The following is a 17759-nucleotide window of genomic DNA, read 5'->3' on the forward strand; positions in this document are numbered from 1 at the left end:
CACACTAGAAAGTGAAAGTAGGCCTACTATGCGCTCCGTGTCTGTATCTGTCTGTTCACGTCTGCAATCGATTATAATAATAACGTTCCTCAAATGGAGAACACATCCATTCTCTCTTGCGTTATAGGCTGTCATGCTTCTGTGTTCGCAAAATTCCTGACGGTTCCTGATCGCTAAACGTTTGTTTTCCTTTCCTGTCGATCGCGGTTGATGTAGAAGCACCTAGGCTATAATTTGACTTCAGCGGTGATGAGAGAGGGAGAGAGAGAGGCACCCGCAAAGTGGTCCTGCGCGCACGTGTGTGTGCCAGGGGTTTCCAATTGAAGTCAGAGTTGGTCCGTCGAGTCAATAGTCCCGTATTCAGACCATTCCATGATTAGATTAATGTTATCAGACAGTGCTGTAACATGTGTGGGAATTTCTCTCATTATGATGGAGTTGTGGGACTTTTATTACTATGCTCAATACCTAAGAACTTATGCGCAAAAACCATAATCCCACGCTGAAATTTAAGCCCTGGTTTTATAAATGGCCAGCCGAGTATTTCTTCTGCTGCCAGCTTGTGCCAATATATCGTCCAAAATGCTTGCTTGCATTGCATTCTCCACATTTTTAGCTACATTTTCATGTACCACATCAGCATTTTTTGTTCAGTGAATCTTTTGTAAATTGCTTTACAATTAGTGCGGACACTTGTCAGCAACCTTCGGCTTGCCTCTTGCCGCTATTCACTCCTTCGTCTACATTAACATTCTCAATTTTTGGCCTCTATGTGTCCAGTTACATCTGTCTGTTCTTGGTCTTGGATTTTGTGAAATAGATTTCTAAATATCACCTGCTTGCTGCAGCTTTGGTCTGCACGTCCTATTAAAACCGGTCTGTGCACTTCGTTTTAAAACGGCATCTTTTTCTCTCTCGTGGGCATTTAATCTGCTGCCGGTTTCTCACTCCACATCGCCTAAAATGCTTGATTGCATTGCATTCTCCAAATTTGTATGTATATACTATATTAGCATTGTCTATATTAGCATTTTTGTTCAGTGAATCTTTTGTAAATTGCTTTACAATTACCTTCAGGATAGGTCTATGCATGCCTGGCTTGCTTCAGTCACGTCCTTTTAAAACCATCTTTTTCTCTCTCAGGAACATTTAATCTGCTGGCAGCTTCTGACTCCACATTGCCCAAAATGCTTGATTGCATTGTATTCTCCACATTTTAGCTACATTTTGGTGTACCACATGGCATTTTCTTTTAGTGAATCTTTTGCTTTACAATTAGACCTTCCAGCCCACATTAATCTTTTTGGCCTCAATAGTCCAGTTACATATAGTCTCTGTTTTTGGTTTTGGATTTTGTGAAATACATTTCTAAATAAATGCGACTTATATATGTTTTTTTCCTGTACATGACGCATTTTTTGACTAATGCGACTTATACTCCGGAGCGACTTATAGTCCGGAAAATACAGTAACTATATTAAGAAAAGGTATAAGTGTGGCCACAGTTCGGCTGTGGCATGGAGGGAGGGGTTATGCAAATGTGCTAATATAGCACGCAAACAGTGAGGCAGAAAGACAGTGGTAAAAAGTGGCTAGTGGACAGACAGTATCCAAACATGGAGGGGGTGAAGAGGCAGACAGACTATGCGGAGAAGTCTATCTCTACTCTTCCCTTAAGTGAAGCATTGAACAGTTCAATGGCCCTGGGGACAAATTACTTCCTCAGTCTGTCTGTTGTGCAAGGCATTGAGCGAAGTCTCCAGCTGATCAGGCTCTTCTGCTTTACAATAGTGCTGTGGAGTGGATGACACTCATTGTCCAAGATGTTGATCAGTTTGTTCAGGGTCCTTTTGTCAGATTGAAGTGATGCACTCCAGTTCAGCTCCCACTACAGAGATAAATAATTAATAAATAAGTAAAGAGAATATACTTGAGCGTGCGGTTTTTCTAGTTGTCACTTTTTAACTCGCACCCGAAATTGTTGTGAGATTTGAAGCTGAGCGCGCCTGTTCTCACTACTATTTAAAATTAGGGCTGTCAATCGATTAAAAAATGTAGTCGAATTAATTACATACTCTGTGATTAATTCATCTAAATTAATCGCATATATAATTTTTACTGTGAAAGTATTTTAAATATTTAAATTCAAATGAATCATTGAATAATTTAGTGACATTAAAGTTCAAAAACTCTTTTATTATTATTTTCACTGTTCAAATAATGGCCATAATAATCTATGCTATGACCTAATATGCTGAGGAAATAAATTCAAAAGTGCTTCGGGAAGAAGTTTTTTTTTTTACATACAAGGCATTTCAGGCCACAGATATAACCTAGGGGACACAATGAAAATAAATTCACTCCCCTCAATGTCAACACTGTTTCTTTGCATTGATGTGCGACTTTAGAGTTGACGAACTCCGATGATATGCAAATTCCTTGCTGCAGACATTGCAGAGGACTTTATTTTAATCAACACTTTATTGTTATCAACTACATCAGGCCGTTTTTTTAAAAGTAAATGTTCCAATCATCTAGGCAGCACATTTTCTTCTCTCCTTCATTTTACAATCTAATGGTTACTGACTAGAACGGCTCAGGGTCATACGGAATCGATTAATCTGAGCTATTTTTTTTAATCAGTTATTTTTTCTCAAATTAATTAATCGAAATTAATCAGTTATTTTGACAGCCCTATTTAAAATCATTAACCATTTCTACTATCTGTCCCTTGATCATTATTGGCTGTATCCTCTCTATCTCATTTTGAATAACAAGCTCTTTTGTCTTGGCATTTATTTCCAAGAAGCTAGTTTGACACCAATCTTGTAGGGTTAACCCATGGTTGAAATATAAATGCTCTCTCTCAGTGTCCCCTCTCTGTAATAGGTCAACCAAGGCCATATCGTCTGCGTATTTAAGTAGTCTACAATCCTCATGATGGTTCTTAAACCCACTTGTGTAAATGGAGAAAAGTAATGGTGATAAGATTGTCCCTTGTGGTGCTCCTGTGTTTAACACACTTTCATCTGACACAATATTTCCAAAAATAACTCTTTGGGGGCAGTCAGAGAAAGTGTCTTACGCAGTGAATTATACCTCCGTTAACCCCCAAGTCCACCAAGTTCTCTGCAGCAGAATATGTATTTGCATAGTGTTAAATGCAGATGTGAAATCTATAAACAATACTCTTGACAGTGGGTAGCGACTTGCAGGTGCTTAGCTATGGCATTAAACAAGGTAACAGTTGCATTGTCTGTGCCCCTCTGGCCTTTATATGCAAATTGTAGCTGGTTTAAAGAGCTATATACAGAAGATGTTATATGTTGGCTTACAACTCTTTCCATGCATTTACATAAGATGGAAGTAAGTGCAATGGGTCTAAAATCATCTGCTATCTTCATACTCTGACCTATGTCACTTCAGTCTCCCTTACAACACATCCATAGTCCCCCAACCATGCCTCAAAACAAAAGGTGATCGGGCCATTTTGTTAGCTGCCCCCAGGCTGTCTCCCGCTACACATTAAGTCCTGCCCCACTATTCTAGATCAAATTTCAATACCCATATTTTCTCTCTTGCTTTTAACTCAATTTGTTTTGTCAAGTTCACTACTCTCTCAGTCTTACTACATTTTATTCTTACTTATTCTTGCTTATTTTACCTTTATTTAATTTATTTCAATTGACTTTTTTATGCTTATTTATTGATTTGCTTATTTTGTCTTTATTTCAGTTTATTTATCTATTTGTGTCATTCCTCTTGAAATCCTCTTAGCTTGCTAAATCTGTGTTGCTTCTTTTCACATAAGGCTGTATTATCTACTTGTTTGTCTCATAGGTGTGCTATATAAATAAAGAGACTTGACTTATTAATGTGATTAATTTGCTAATTCTTGGTTAAATACACCATTCTAAATATGTCTAAGCAGTGAAATACCCAATTAAGTTTTTGAAAGAATTTAACCAATCAAATTTCAGGTAGAATCCTATAGAATTTTTGTCTGGATACCCCTACTTTTGCAAAAAGTAAGCAAAATATTAGTACCGGTTGTCAAGAGAGACAGAGTCAAATGAACGTACTCTCTACAGATATGCTCACTGACACTGTCTTTTTACAGGCATTCAAGAAAACCATGGCTATGTCTTCAGGGGACATCGATGAAGCTTTACTGTATGCCAAGGTGAGCTCCTGTGAAATGGCCAGTGGCTTCTGTCTGCCTCTTCGCTCGGTGGCGACGGATGCTCTCTCCCCTGCTATCGCCACGAAGGGTGCGGTGTAACGTGCAAGTGGTAACCCAGAGAGATTGCAGAGTGGTTGCCTCGGCAACAACACGGAATCCGGCTCACATGTGTCCAAGCCTGGCAGATCTGGAGGGCCTGTTATTTCTCTCCGCGCTCTCCATTTTTCATTCCTGTGGTTAAATGTGCATCTTTGCTCCAGCGTGTGATGCCTGTTTATTACTACAATAAATAATATGAAAATGAATGTAGCACTTTTAATCCATTTCATCTCACCCACAGGAGGTGGCAGTGTGAAAAAATAGAAACTGCCATTCCTTTCACTATGTCTCTAAAAAACATCCCCTCATTGTCTTTCTGTGGTCTTTTTTTCTGTCAGTTTGATTTCGAATGTCGGGCGCACGGTGCGAACTTCCTGGCGTACCCCCCAGTGGTGGCAGGTGGAAACCGAGCCAACACTCTGCACTACATTAACAACAACCAGATTGTTAAAGTGAGTTGGGTATCCAAAAGCCCCATCAGCTGGCCATCTTTGTGCTACATCAGTCCCCCTCCCTTCTCTGTTTGTCCTGATACTTGGGAGGACAGTTATTCTCCTTTTTATATTGTTGTTGGTTCGTAGTGCCTGTCAGTTTCTAGGGAATGATGGAGTATTGCCTTTGGTATGTGCACCACAGACCTTCTAAATGTACCTTTTTTGTACCATATGCACATTGTATTCCTGTTAAAATCATATGTTCCTTTCAGCATCCTAAAGACCAAGTACAGATCCAATGAAAGAAAATTATTACATTGAAGATCTACTGAGTAAAATAACTTGAGTTGCTTCATCCTGCTCTTCAGGATGGGGAGATGGTGCTGCTGGATGGAGGATGTGAATATTTCGGTTACGTCAGTGACATCACACGCACGTGGCCGGTAAATGGAAGGTATTGGGACACATAGGACAGTGTATGTTGAGAGGGGGCTCCTAACCATAAGCATGAGAGGTCTGAGCATCCATACGTAGTATCTGTCCCACATCACTAATTGTATAGGTAGGATCAACTGTGGAGTCACTTGTAACAACATCTATGCAGATAATTTGCTCAACACTAATCAGTATGTTTAATGGAATCATGAGTGAAAGTAAAGTTGAATTTTGATCCTGTGTTTTCAGAATGTTCACTAACTCTGATGATAGACTGATCTATCCATAGAGTAGAAAAAACTGCTAATTTCCTCTGTAGGCCTACAAACTGATTGTATTCTACTATTTGCGTTCACATGCTGATGTTGTTCCTCCTCTCTCCTCTCTCCCTTCAGGTTCAGTCCAGCCCAGGGTGAGCTCTATGAGGCGGTGCTGGAGGTCCAGATGGCTTGTCTGTCACTCTGCACCCCAGGGGTCAGCCTGGACCACATCTACAGCTCCATGCTAGCACTTCTGGGACAACAGCTCAAGAGGCTGGGCATTGTCAGCAGCGGCGCCAGCGAGGCGGATATGCTCAAGGTATTTTCTGACATTCATATAGAATCGCAGTGATCTCAAACCATACCGTTATTAAGACAAGGTCCTGACAGTGCAACGGTCATGCTAACATTTTTGATACCAAGGGAACACGCACCCCATACCACACACACACACACACACCATATCCCACACCAGGCATATTGTTCACTCTGCTGTTTTTCTAACACATCTGCTAAATCGATAAATATATAAATACTGGCAGCAAGAATCTTAAAATGCCTTTGCAATAAAGGTGAAGAGTGGAGAGGAGTATGGTCTGCTAGCATTTAGGGCCCTATCGTGCACCCGGCGTAAGGTTGTGCAAAGCATGACGCAAGGCTTATTCTTATCTTACACTCAGTAAAGTGAGGATTTTTTTGCCATGTCCTCCACTATATTAAACCTTGCGCCCAGGGGTGTGGCAATTAATGACATACGGTGTGTCTGGCGCATGATCCAAAAATCGCTATCTTACACCCTCTAAAAATCATTATGCCTCTGACCAAGAAAAACCTGGTCTATAGCAAAAGGTGCATATAAAGCACAGCTGAAGATGCACTGTCACAAGATGTAAGCAGCAACTCCTCTGAAGGATAAATATCCTTATTTAGTTATTCAGTCATTCGAATATTATTGGGGTAAGTGCTGCTTTTTTCAGGCTATGTTTTTGATGATAACCCTTTGTCAGTCAATAGTGAAAGTAATTAACTGTGTAGAACTGTTGTCATCAACTATGAGACCACGGTGAAGTTAGTTTCACTTTTCCTTTGAGTTCAAATAATAGGCAAGTGCAGATGCATGTATGCTAGTCACTAACAGGTTTAGTAAAGCAAGGTTTAGTGGAATCCCTGTTCTATACAATCTCGTGTCCAAGCAGATTCCTTCAAATCCGCTGCTGACTATCAAAATACCGATGCGCTGTTTGAAGTTGCACTGCTTGCTGTTACATGTATGTCATTCTCATTGGTTTAAAGGATGTTACACCCAAAACACACCCATAACTGATTAAGAAACATAAGAACAACCCTTTTGTGCCCGGCACCATCATGCCATTAATTTAGTGAATGGACTGGCCATGCCTTTAATGTCTATATACTTTGCCTCTCTGACCATCAGTTTCTGATAACCAAGATAGGGCCCATAGAGTTTAAATTCTTGCAAGTGCCCCTCATGATGTGGTGTACATGCCACCATTTGCTGCATGTCACACATGAGTCCAAATCTCCTCCTGTCCATAGACATGTCTAGCCTGGCCCCGCCCACCTAGATCTTCTTTCAGAGATCTAGTCTGGAACACCATAGTTCATAACCATTTCCCTCAGACAAGAAAAATGTCAGGCCAATCAACGATGAGAGGGGAAGATGAAACCAAAACTTATTGTGAAGCAGCAACACCTGCAAACCTCAAAAAATGTAGTTGGAAAAATGCAGAAATGCAGCAAAGGTAGACCCACATACATTGTTTCCTGACTGCTGATGCTGTTTATTGTCAGTTTGTAAAGTTTAGGCGAAGTAAGAAGTAATGTTAGGAATCTCTGATCAATGTGATTGGTAAGGCTGGACCAATGATTTCAAAGTTAGTGCCCGTCGCGATGCAAGTGTTGGAAACGTTTCCCAATCACCATTCACATCATGAAAGAGTCTGGATTTTTCCAGGCTAAGACATGTCTACCCTGCACTAAGTTTTTTTTATTTTTATGTATTCATTTATTTTTTATACTCTTTTTTTCAAGTGAGCCCTGGCCAAGAAAGGCAGCACCTAGGGGATAAACATACAACATAAAATACAATACAAATACACAGCACAAATAGGATGTTAATAGAGTAAGGAAAAATGGCAGTCTAAAAGCATTCACAGTGATATTTTACAGCATTTTCAATACAGAATTTAAAATCAGAGAGTGGAATCAATTTATTATGTTTTAACTGTTTTGAAATGCATTCCAGAATGCTGGAGCGTTAAACCTGAAAGCTGTTTTACCACAGTTGGTATATTGAAAAGAATGACATTATTAGACCTGAGGTTATATCTATTGTTTCTACTTTGAGAAAATCGCTAAATAGGATGCTTTATAAATGAAAATGTACCAGTGAAGCTGTCTACCTATTGACAATGGAAGCCAACCAGATAGTTTGTATAAATTGCAGTCGTGAGTAGAATACCCAGACTTAGTTAAAAAACTAAAACAGGTGCACAGTGGAGAAGTGCAGAACATTTTCTGCTTGTTTGTTTTTCAAGCTATACTGTCACTCACAAAGTTGCAACTACATACAACAGAAATATTCAGGCAGATTTGAAAATGTTCTTTATTTATTATGAATATACAAACATGTATGGCCCTCTTTCCACGCAAAGGTACAGTAGCTATGTTCATGTATTCGAAAGGTGTTCTGAAAAAAAAATGTCATTACCTTCCATTTGAATTGTGCCCCTGAAAAATCTTTGTTTGACTGTGCCCTACCCCTCTACCCCAGAGAGAAGCGGGACATCCCTACTCCTTAATGTCGCAGAATGGAGGGTTAGGGCAGAGTTCAATAGAGACACAGGATTGGGCCTTATTCATTTGGTAGTTTAATTTTAGTTGATGTATAATGCATAATGCAATGCTTGGTTCCCCTTCTTTTCTTTCCCAAGCTTGACTTTTTTCCCTTTCTGCACTGACAAATTTTTTATCTGCCTACATTGGAGGGATTTTCAAATGCTGCAACACTTTGCCATAAACCCAAGTAAATGACTGCTGGCCTAGTGGTGTGTCCTACCAGTTGCATTTCGGAGAGAAAACCTGTCAGGGTATTGAACAATCAACGCAACACATGTAATATGTGCTCCCTGGTTGCTGTGACAACTTGGCCCAAACTCAAAGATATTACAAATTAAGACTCTTGTCACAACATCAAATCACACACCACTAATACCTTCAATCACTTAAAAGTCAATATTTGTTTCACATGAAATGTGGTATGGCATAGTTTTAGTTTGGAAAGGGAAGAATGCTAAACTTGCTTTTCAGATAACCTTGACTAAAAGTAGTTGAGTCAAACAGTTGTAGCTAATTCAGTTTTCACATTGTGTCCTAGTTTTGGAGAAATCACCAGTATGACAACTTATCTGTGTGATAACTTACCCTCCTCCCCCCCATACCCAAAATGTACTATTCTAACCAGCATTTAGAAACCAGCTGGGTCATTCCGTGTCAAATCAGATAAGGTTGTTGCTGCACAATCTCAGATTTTGTCTATATCAAGAATGGGTTCCAAAACCAAGGCCTGTAAAAAAATCTGTTCATGTCCTCATATTATTTTCAGCCCCTGAAATTACTTCAGTTTTACAGCCTGAAAACCACATTGTCTGGTAAGCAATGTTTGAGCATTAATATAATGAAAAGTATTATTCTAAGCAGCCCAAATTTCGTAGGGTGGAAGACAAACATGTTCTCAGTATGACTGAACCATTACAAGTTTGTAAGGCATGTTCATTGATTTTCTACATAGCCCTAGATTTGGAAGTACAAAACGTGTGACATTAAGGGTAGTATAAACTTGTTTTTGTACGCATTAGTATCAATAATTATTTTTTTCTCTACATACTATATTTCATTAATGTTGTACCAATATTTGAGCTCTCCACATATAATGGGCTTGTAGATTTTAAGTATTAAACAAGGAGAGGTTGTGTTTTTTCGGTAATTTTCAGCACTTGAAAATCTATGTGAAAATAGCTCATATGGGCATTTAGTGTACAAAGTGCCAATGTTGTACCATAGATAAATAAATTGAGTCAAAATCATTGTTTTGACCCAAGGCCAAGAATGAAAACCCATAGGTATACAATGTAACCAAGTAAGTGTATTTATGCATGAATGAAACATCATTGGCACTTGCCATCATGGTACATCATTGGCACTTTATACACGAAATGACTATAAATGCAATTACACCTTGTTTTATTCTTAATATCTTCATGTGCATTTGTTGCAGAGACCTTAAATATTCACATTAATTGGCAACATTAATAAAGTATTGTACTTGCAGACAAAATAATGATTGGTGTCATGTGGATACAAAAAACTTTTAACGGTCCAATTATACAGAAACATGAGAACATGTCTGTCATCCACCCTACAACGTTTGGGCATGTTAGGAATAATACTAATACTACTGATATTAATACCCAAACATGGCCAAAATGACATCCCAAAATGATACAAAAGCAAGGGTGTAAAAATGTATGAAAACATTGGAATTTAACAAAAATATTTTACAGGTCTTAGTTTTGGGACCTAAATATTAGGTAGACAAACTTTAAACAAAATCTGAGACGGTGCAGCAACCATTTTCCTTGATTTTGTCTGATTTGACGCGGAATGACTCCGCTGTTAGTTAACTATTTGATCTCAAATCTTGTGATTTATATGTTGGTTGGTTATGACCAATGTGACATGTAAGACATCCAGATGCATGTGATTGTGATTCACATTATGACAATAACCCTTTAATTTGACGATTTGTCCCCCTCCCAGGGGGCCAACACTATATATCATGTTCACTCATTCAGTCAGAATGACATTGTAAATCTCATGCTGCCCAGCTCTTACAGGCACCTCTTGATGTGCTAAAGATATAGCATTCTATCATATTTTGCTATCTGATTGTATGTTTGATCCTTTGTGATATGATTGCAGGCTGAATTTATAGTCATTTCACATAAAAACAAATTATTCGAAATGTCAAGAATGGAAGGACATAGACATGGTTGAAAACCCTCTGCACCTCAGTATTTTCCAATGTCCATGCTCTGCTTTCGGTAAAGGATGATTCGGGTAGATGTGCATTCGTATTTCATTAATGCTCATTGAATGTAGTAACACTGCTCTCCTGCTTAATTTGTACATAAAAATGGTTTTAGTACTGAAAACTGATTCAGAGACCATACATATTATCAATATCAGGTGACCAGTACTGAGCAACAGTCAGTCTCGTATAGTCTAGGTGGTTATGTGTGAGGCCATAACACAATTTTGTTTGTTCATCAAGGACATGCAACCCCACAGTCTAAAAAAACGATCTTTGAGATCTAGTCCCATGTACTAACTGCAACATCAACAATATAGGTTCCATTTGATTTCATATTGTTCATGTTGCCATACTAATATGATATTGAAAGAAAACGTTGAGATTTGAGAGAGGGATGCAGGTGAGACAGAAGATGGATGTTGAGAGTCACTATGTTTTACAGGCTAGATTAGTAGCCTGTTAGCCTGGCTAATACTGATGTGGAGAAAATGGTAGTCTAAGAATAGATGTTGTGGTGTTCTTGTCTCAAACCAGTATTGCCCTACAAAGTATCATTTTCTTTAATGTTATTAAAATACATGTATGTTACCTGCATACATTACTTTATCTGGAAGCTAATTGGCGTCATGTGATGGCAGGAAAAGCAATCCAGTGCTCCAAACATCCACACTGTGTCAGCATTTAGAGTTACTGGAGCTGTGTACTACTTTGTCTGTCAGTTTCACAATGAGAGATCACCCTGCAAAATCCCAACACTTGTGGGGTGACACTCTCTGTGTCCTGTGTTCTGTGTACCCTACTGTCTCTGTGCCTTGCACAAGTATACTGAAAGCAGTTCCAGACATGCATTTGGTTGTTACCAAAGTATACTTTGTCTGTTGCAGACTTGTCTGGTACTCCATTCTCAAACAGAGTGAAAATACAATCTTTACATCAAAGTTGGATCGGCAATTGCTCATGGCTCACAGACTGTGTGGGGCCCCCTGGCTAATATTGCATAATCTGGGTTGATATTTCTGCAAGTCCAGTCTTGGACGACACATAGGTCTTGCCATGTTGGGACCCTTTGCGCTAGCTTTGGCCCTCTGCTACGCTAACATCTGTGCTAGCATTGGCCATCTCAACAGGTGTCACCAGAACTGCTGGACTACCATTCACGCTCTATCTTCCAGGTCACCTCAGCATGGTGGATGATTCTCCTCTCCCAGCACATAGGGGAGTCATTATAGCAGTGAGCAGAAATGACTTTCCATAACCGTCCTTATTATGGCAATGTTGAAACAGCCTCCAATGGAAAAAAAACACTGTTGTCTGAACATTAGTTCATCAGCGGATATGATGTGTTGTCCATAATGCTCAGCAGTTTTTGCAGCATCCTTGTCCCTATGACTATCTCTAGGGGTTCCAATGTACTTCCAAGCACTAAGACAGCTTTTTTAATCAATTTGCTCTGATGCTGTTTCCCCCACAGATGGCTGTTGTTGTCAAGTTTGTGGTCAAGGTGTATTACCTCTACCTCCATCCCCCTTGATGGAAACAGTAAAGTTCTAAAGTCCACTACCATCTCCTTTGTCTTGGCCACATTTAAGAGGAGGTGGTTGTTTCCACACCACGCCACAAAGCTGTTCACCAGTTCTCAATACTCAGTCTCCTCCCCATCTTTAACACACCCCACAACTGCAGTCATCAGAGTATTTCTGCAGATGACCGGTTGCAGAGTTGTGCTGGAAGTCTGAGGTGTATATTGTGATGAGGAAAGTTGAGAGTACAGTCCCCTCCGGTGCCCTCATTCTGCACACACCTCAGTAGCTCTTTTTTCCCATCCCTGAAGGCCCTCTTCTTTTTCTTTAGTTGCTCCTTTAGGTCTCTGGTTATGCAGGGCTTGCTATTAGGGAAGCACCACACTGGTAAGCACAATGTTTTCCACACAGAAATTGATGTACTCAGTTATACAGTCAGTCATGGAATTGATGTCATCTCCATGAAGCTCACAGAGTACATCCCAATCTGTAGCCTCAAAGCTCTTCTGTAGTGTTTCCGTCACCACCAAAGACCACCTCCTAACATTCCTTGTGGTCACAGGCTGTTCCTTAACAAAAGGAGTATAGGTTGGAGTGAGATAAACCAGGCTATGGACAGATCTACCCAGTAGGGGAAGAGCACTGACACTTTATTGAACAGCGCTGATAAGAACAAACTGAATAGTAATCTACATGGAGGCGCCGAATAGGTTCGGCGTGGTGTGCGGGGTTCTGTTGAAAACAGTGGAATCTAAGTAATTGAATACTGAAAGCAAATTGCACCGCATTCAGGTTTCAATGTGTGGAGGCCTTTATGGTTAAGTTTATGGTTCTTGACAGACACTTTTGTCCAGAGCAACGTATAATAATAACTATTAACATTACTATTAAAACATAATCACAGTTTAAAGAAGTCATATGGCCCTCTACATTTACTGGCATACTTGGTAAAAACGAGTAAAAAGAAGTATAGAAAATCTATCTTTTGGTGAAAACCGTTTGATAAATTCAACCATGAAGGGAAGCAGATTTATTCTGAAAGAAACAAATCCTCATTTTATTTTTAACAAAAAAGGTTCCAAGGCCTTTGGATTGAAAACAGCCCCAGAAAAATCACAGACCCTCCACCATACGTTCTTTTCAGTCATTCTTTTATGTATCCACCTTGAATATTTGGTGGATAAAAAATATGAAATTATTGCCTAAAAGCTCAATTTTCTTTTTTTAGAACAGGACCAGGGCCATAGAATACAATTATAGGCAAAGCCCTGGTAACATTACCAACTCCGGCTATTTACATTTGTAGTTAAATGACAAGAATGGCTTTTTATTTGTCTTTTAAATAATCTGTTAGCATGGAGGTCAGTATGTCTGTCCACCCCGATCTCGTGAACACGATATCTGAACAACGCCTCAAAGCACATGCTTCAGATTTGGTGTGAATATTCAATTGGACTCAAAGATGAACTGATTTGATTGTGGAGGTCAAAGGTCAAAGTTTAGGGTCATTGTGACTACATGTACCGGCATATCCCATTCTCTTGAACGTGATTTCTCAAGATTTAGTACAGATGCTTTTACGAGAAACTGATTGATTTGAAGTTCAAGATCACTGTGACCACATGTATGTTCTTTTTTTGTGAATGCAATATCATGAGGCTCTTTCTTCAAATTTGGTATGAACATTCATACCAGAACATGTATACACATACCATCAGGGGTACCAATAAATGTGGAGGGTGCTGTGGCCTACATAAGAATTTAAATATTAGTAATAAACTAAGTAATTTTGACAGAAGAATAAAAATAGCAAATGTTCATAATAACAATAACCATAAACATGCAACCTCAGATTTGTGTTCTCGAAGGTAGGCCTACTCTAGCTTTTGGCTTTGTATCCCACAGGGTTCACAGTTGAGCCCTAAGGTATTAATGTGTATAATTTCTGAATTATTTATGTACCTTTTGTAAATAAAGTCAAGGGGACACCATAGGGTACAAACAGTTCATGACTCAAAAGTTGTTGGGAGAGGTGATTTGGTAACATCCGTTTTCTTCCTTAACATCTTACTTACCAAGCAACTTTCAACAGAGGTATACACACAGACACATACACCCACCTTCCCACACACACACACACGCAGGCACACTATTGTAAAAATCTAGACCAAGCAGTGTGTAATATGACCACTGCATAAGTATATTTGTGCAATGCAGATACAGATGTGCATTTGGATGTCACCAAAGAATACTTTGTTGCAGACTTGTCTTAGTGAGGTAGCGCACAGAAGTTTGTTATCTCAAGAAGGATATGAGGATGTGGTTTCATAGAACACATATTTTTGTGCAAAATATGTTAAACATTTCATTAAATTTACTAAGCAAGAATTTGAGTTTCAACAAGGTTCAAGGTGTCTACTATCTCCAAGGGGCAATTTTTTTATGCAGCCAGCAGAGAGAGTAATAAATAGACATAATACATAGACTGAGCAACCAAGGGGAGTGCATGTAGTACTTGTGGCAAGGAGTTGCAGAAATATGGGATGAAGAGAAGTTGAAAAGCATGCTTTATTTTCTTCGGATAGCACATGACATCATCATGTAACGGTCATATTGTACTGCTATACGGTACATCTAGTTATTAGCATAGCATATACCCATGTCCTGTTCTTAATGTCCATACTCTACATAAAAGAACATACTTCTTAATCCAACGCAAATTTGAAGGATCTTGATTCATCCTGAAAGGACTTATTTTACGACAATGACCGGCAAGCTCAGTGGTCTGAGGAGTTAGTCTGGCAATTGTAAGATCGCTGGTTCAATTCCCAGATGATAACTTGTTGCAGGTCGTGCCCTTGGACATGTCTTAGTCCACCCAGCTGTAAAATGGGTACCAGCTTCTGCTGGGAGAGTTACCTGTGATGGACTGGTGTCCCGTCCAGGGGGAGTCTATGGCTCTCGTCCGCTTAGCACCATGGAAACCGGACATAGGCTACTGTAAGCGTCAGCCCAATTGGCCTTACTATAGGATGGATTAACTTGCTCATCTTTTGGAGGTCATTGTTTGTGTGTGTGCACGTATCTGCGCCTGGGTTCCGTACGCCCTGGACCTCGACTCATTTCTCCTTATAAAGACGCACACACATGCGCACACAAACATACAACAACAATTGGTACACATGGTAAAGATGAGCAAATAGAGTTATAAAAAGATCATATTCTGGTGAACTATCTTAGTTTCACACTGAAAACAACTATGAGGTAAAGCACATGTCACAACTGCTGGCACCTCTGTCTGCCTTCAATACATTGTATACCCAACCTTTTCCAGTAAAACAGTACTTTACCTTCTCTTACAACATCTTATAAGAATAGAGAATGCAGAACAGGGATTTTGAGACCATTTCTCTCTACAAAATATCATAATCTTCCTCAGTCAGGTAGGTCCTCAGTTCTCTCTCCCCTTTAGCTCATCCACCAGGTAGTCTATATATGAGGTGAATAACATGGCCATGGCAAAAGCTTGATTTTGTGTTAAATAAACAGTTTTTGCTCTGGACATTGGAAGGTCCAATATATATGACCTGTTTTACCCCTTTGCAGAGATTAACAGGTTTTGATTTAACATGAAAATTGGCAACAGGTGGGTTCTAGTTTATGTTTATAGTTCTTAACAGACACTTTTGTCCAAAGCAACTTACAATGACATCAATAAACATTACATTACCATTACAACTTACAGTGTAAAGGAAACTTTTATATAACTTAAATTAAATATCAGTAATTAATAGACTCAAATAACATCGAATTCTGTAAAATGATAACAATAACCGTAAACTTATTAACAGGTAAAGGAGTCCACCAGTCCAGTCAACACCCTAAACAAATCAAAGCAAGTTCTGTGACTGAAATTGGGATACAGGTGAAGGGGTCCAGAAATGAGCCATGATCCATAAAACTGGATTGTAGAATGGAAAAAAAATGTTTTTCTGTTAGAATATCCATTAAACCATGTACAGTGATTGCTTTAGATATGCCGGTGTATAATGTGAATCCAACACTGTCAGTGCCTCAATAAACCTAAATTGTAAGATATTGCAGATCCAGTACAGGCCGAAAGTTTGGACACACCTCATTTCCATGCGTTTTCTTTATTTTCATAACTATTAACATTATAGATTCTCACTGAAGGCATCAAATCTATGAATGAATGCAAAGGTATTTGGCCCACATATGAATATTTGTCAAGTTATGGTATTAAAAAAAAAAAAAAAAAAAAAACAACAACTTTGAAGAAACTAGAATATAAGACATGTTTTCAGTTATTTCACACTTTTTTTTGTTAAGTACATAATTCCACATGTGTCAAAATAGTTTTGATGAATCTACAATGTATATATTCATGAAAATAAAGGAAACGCATTAAATGAGAAGGTGTGTCCAAACTTTTGGCCTGTACTGTATATGGCACCATCATGCTGGATGGAGAATGAGTAGAAATAAATTCTACACAATATCACAAGAAAACTTGAATTACCCAGGCACAAAGGCACAGTTTTAGAATGCCTTGATCAAAGCCCTGACCAAAATACAACTGAGAATCTGTGACACTATTGTTCAGAAACACCATCCACTTAGATCATCATTTCCCAGACCCCATGTGTGGTCGCCTGAAGTCCAAATGGGGCCGGCTGAGATATCTTTGATATCAATTGACCAGTTCATTATATACAATTAAACATAAACTAAATAAAAAAAACATGATATCCAGGTTAAGTAACAGATCCTTCATTACAATCTAGCGAAGTAAAAATAAACTTAGACAAGCCCGCATGATATGTTTGATTGATGGAATTATGCTTGATCAATGTTCAAATCAAAGTGGCTAAACAACCATACAGTACGTGCAAGGACATTTGGGAAAAATTAAAGTACCGTTCTCGTCTGGATGTTACAGCAGAGATGAGTTGCGCTCTCTCTCACTACACATGAATGATTGGGTTCGCAAACATTTTGTGACATCAAAATAATTTGAGTTGTAAGACAAATAACTTATTTGACCTTTAGATATATACCACAGCATGAATAAAACACTAATTGGGGAAAAAGTGTGCAAGTATCTTACAAGCATGGTGATGGCTTTCACAAGGGCTGATTACATTTGCAAGACTACTGATAGCTGACAATTGGGCTTTTGTCAGTACAGCCCACACTATTGAATATTAGATTGTCAAAACACACAACATGTTATGCCTTAGCCTATGGTGACATTTGGTTCTTAATGCTTAATTTTTGCTTTGTTTCTTTTTTTGCACTGTGTATAAATACTTTAAGCAATGTAATTGGTCTCTGGACAAGTATGGTGCACATGCACATACAAAGACACAAAATAACCAGTGGAAAAGTATGGAAAGTATGATGACATTATCCTGTAGCTGTGGACATTTGAAGTGATTGATGTACACAAAGCAATTTTATATCTGCTGTTATTGTCTTAATCGTCTCAGATTGCACGACGCCTCTGTCCCCATCACGTCGGCCACTACCTAGGCATGGATGTGCATGACACGCCTGAGCTGTCACGCTCTCAGCCTCTTCAGCCTGGGATGGCCATCACTATTGAGCCAGGTCTGCATGACTGCATACACTGTCAGGTGTATCGCCGATTCCAATAGGCTGCTATTCAATACGCTTAATTTTGTTGCAGTTGCA

General features: G+C 39.0%; 1 protein-coding gene across 1 annotated transcript in view; it reads left to right on the forward strand.

Annotated features, from left to right (window-relative positions):
• xpnpep3 (X-prolyl aminopeptidase 3, mitochondrial) overlaps positions 1-17759 on the forward strand; it is a 34933-nt gene that overhangs the window by 16750 nt on the left and 424 nt on the right. Inside the window, exons 5-9 of the mRNA XM_048246202.1 lie at positions 4121-4183; positions 4621-4734; positions 5085-5170; positions 5547-5730; positions 17555-17675. Coding sequence (XP_048102159.1) covers positions 4121-4183; positions 4621-4734; positions 5085-5170; positions 5547-5730; positions 17555-17675 — 568 coding nt within the window. The remainder of the gene's footprint in view (positions 1-4120; positions 4184-4620; positions 4735-5084; positions 5171-5546; positions 5731-17554; positions 17676-17759) is intronic.

The sequence above is a fragment of the Alosa alosa genome, chromosome 6 (genome assembly GCF_017589495.1).
Source record: "Alosa alosa isolate M-15738 ecotype Scorff River chromosome 6, AALO_Geno_1.1, whole genome shotgun sequence".
Classification (NCBI taxonomy): Eukaryota; Metazoa; Chordata; class Actinopteri; order Clupeiformes; family Clupeidae; genus Alosa; species Alosa alosa.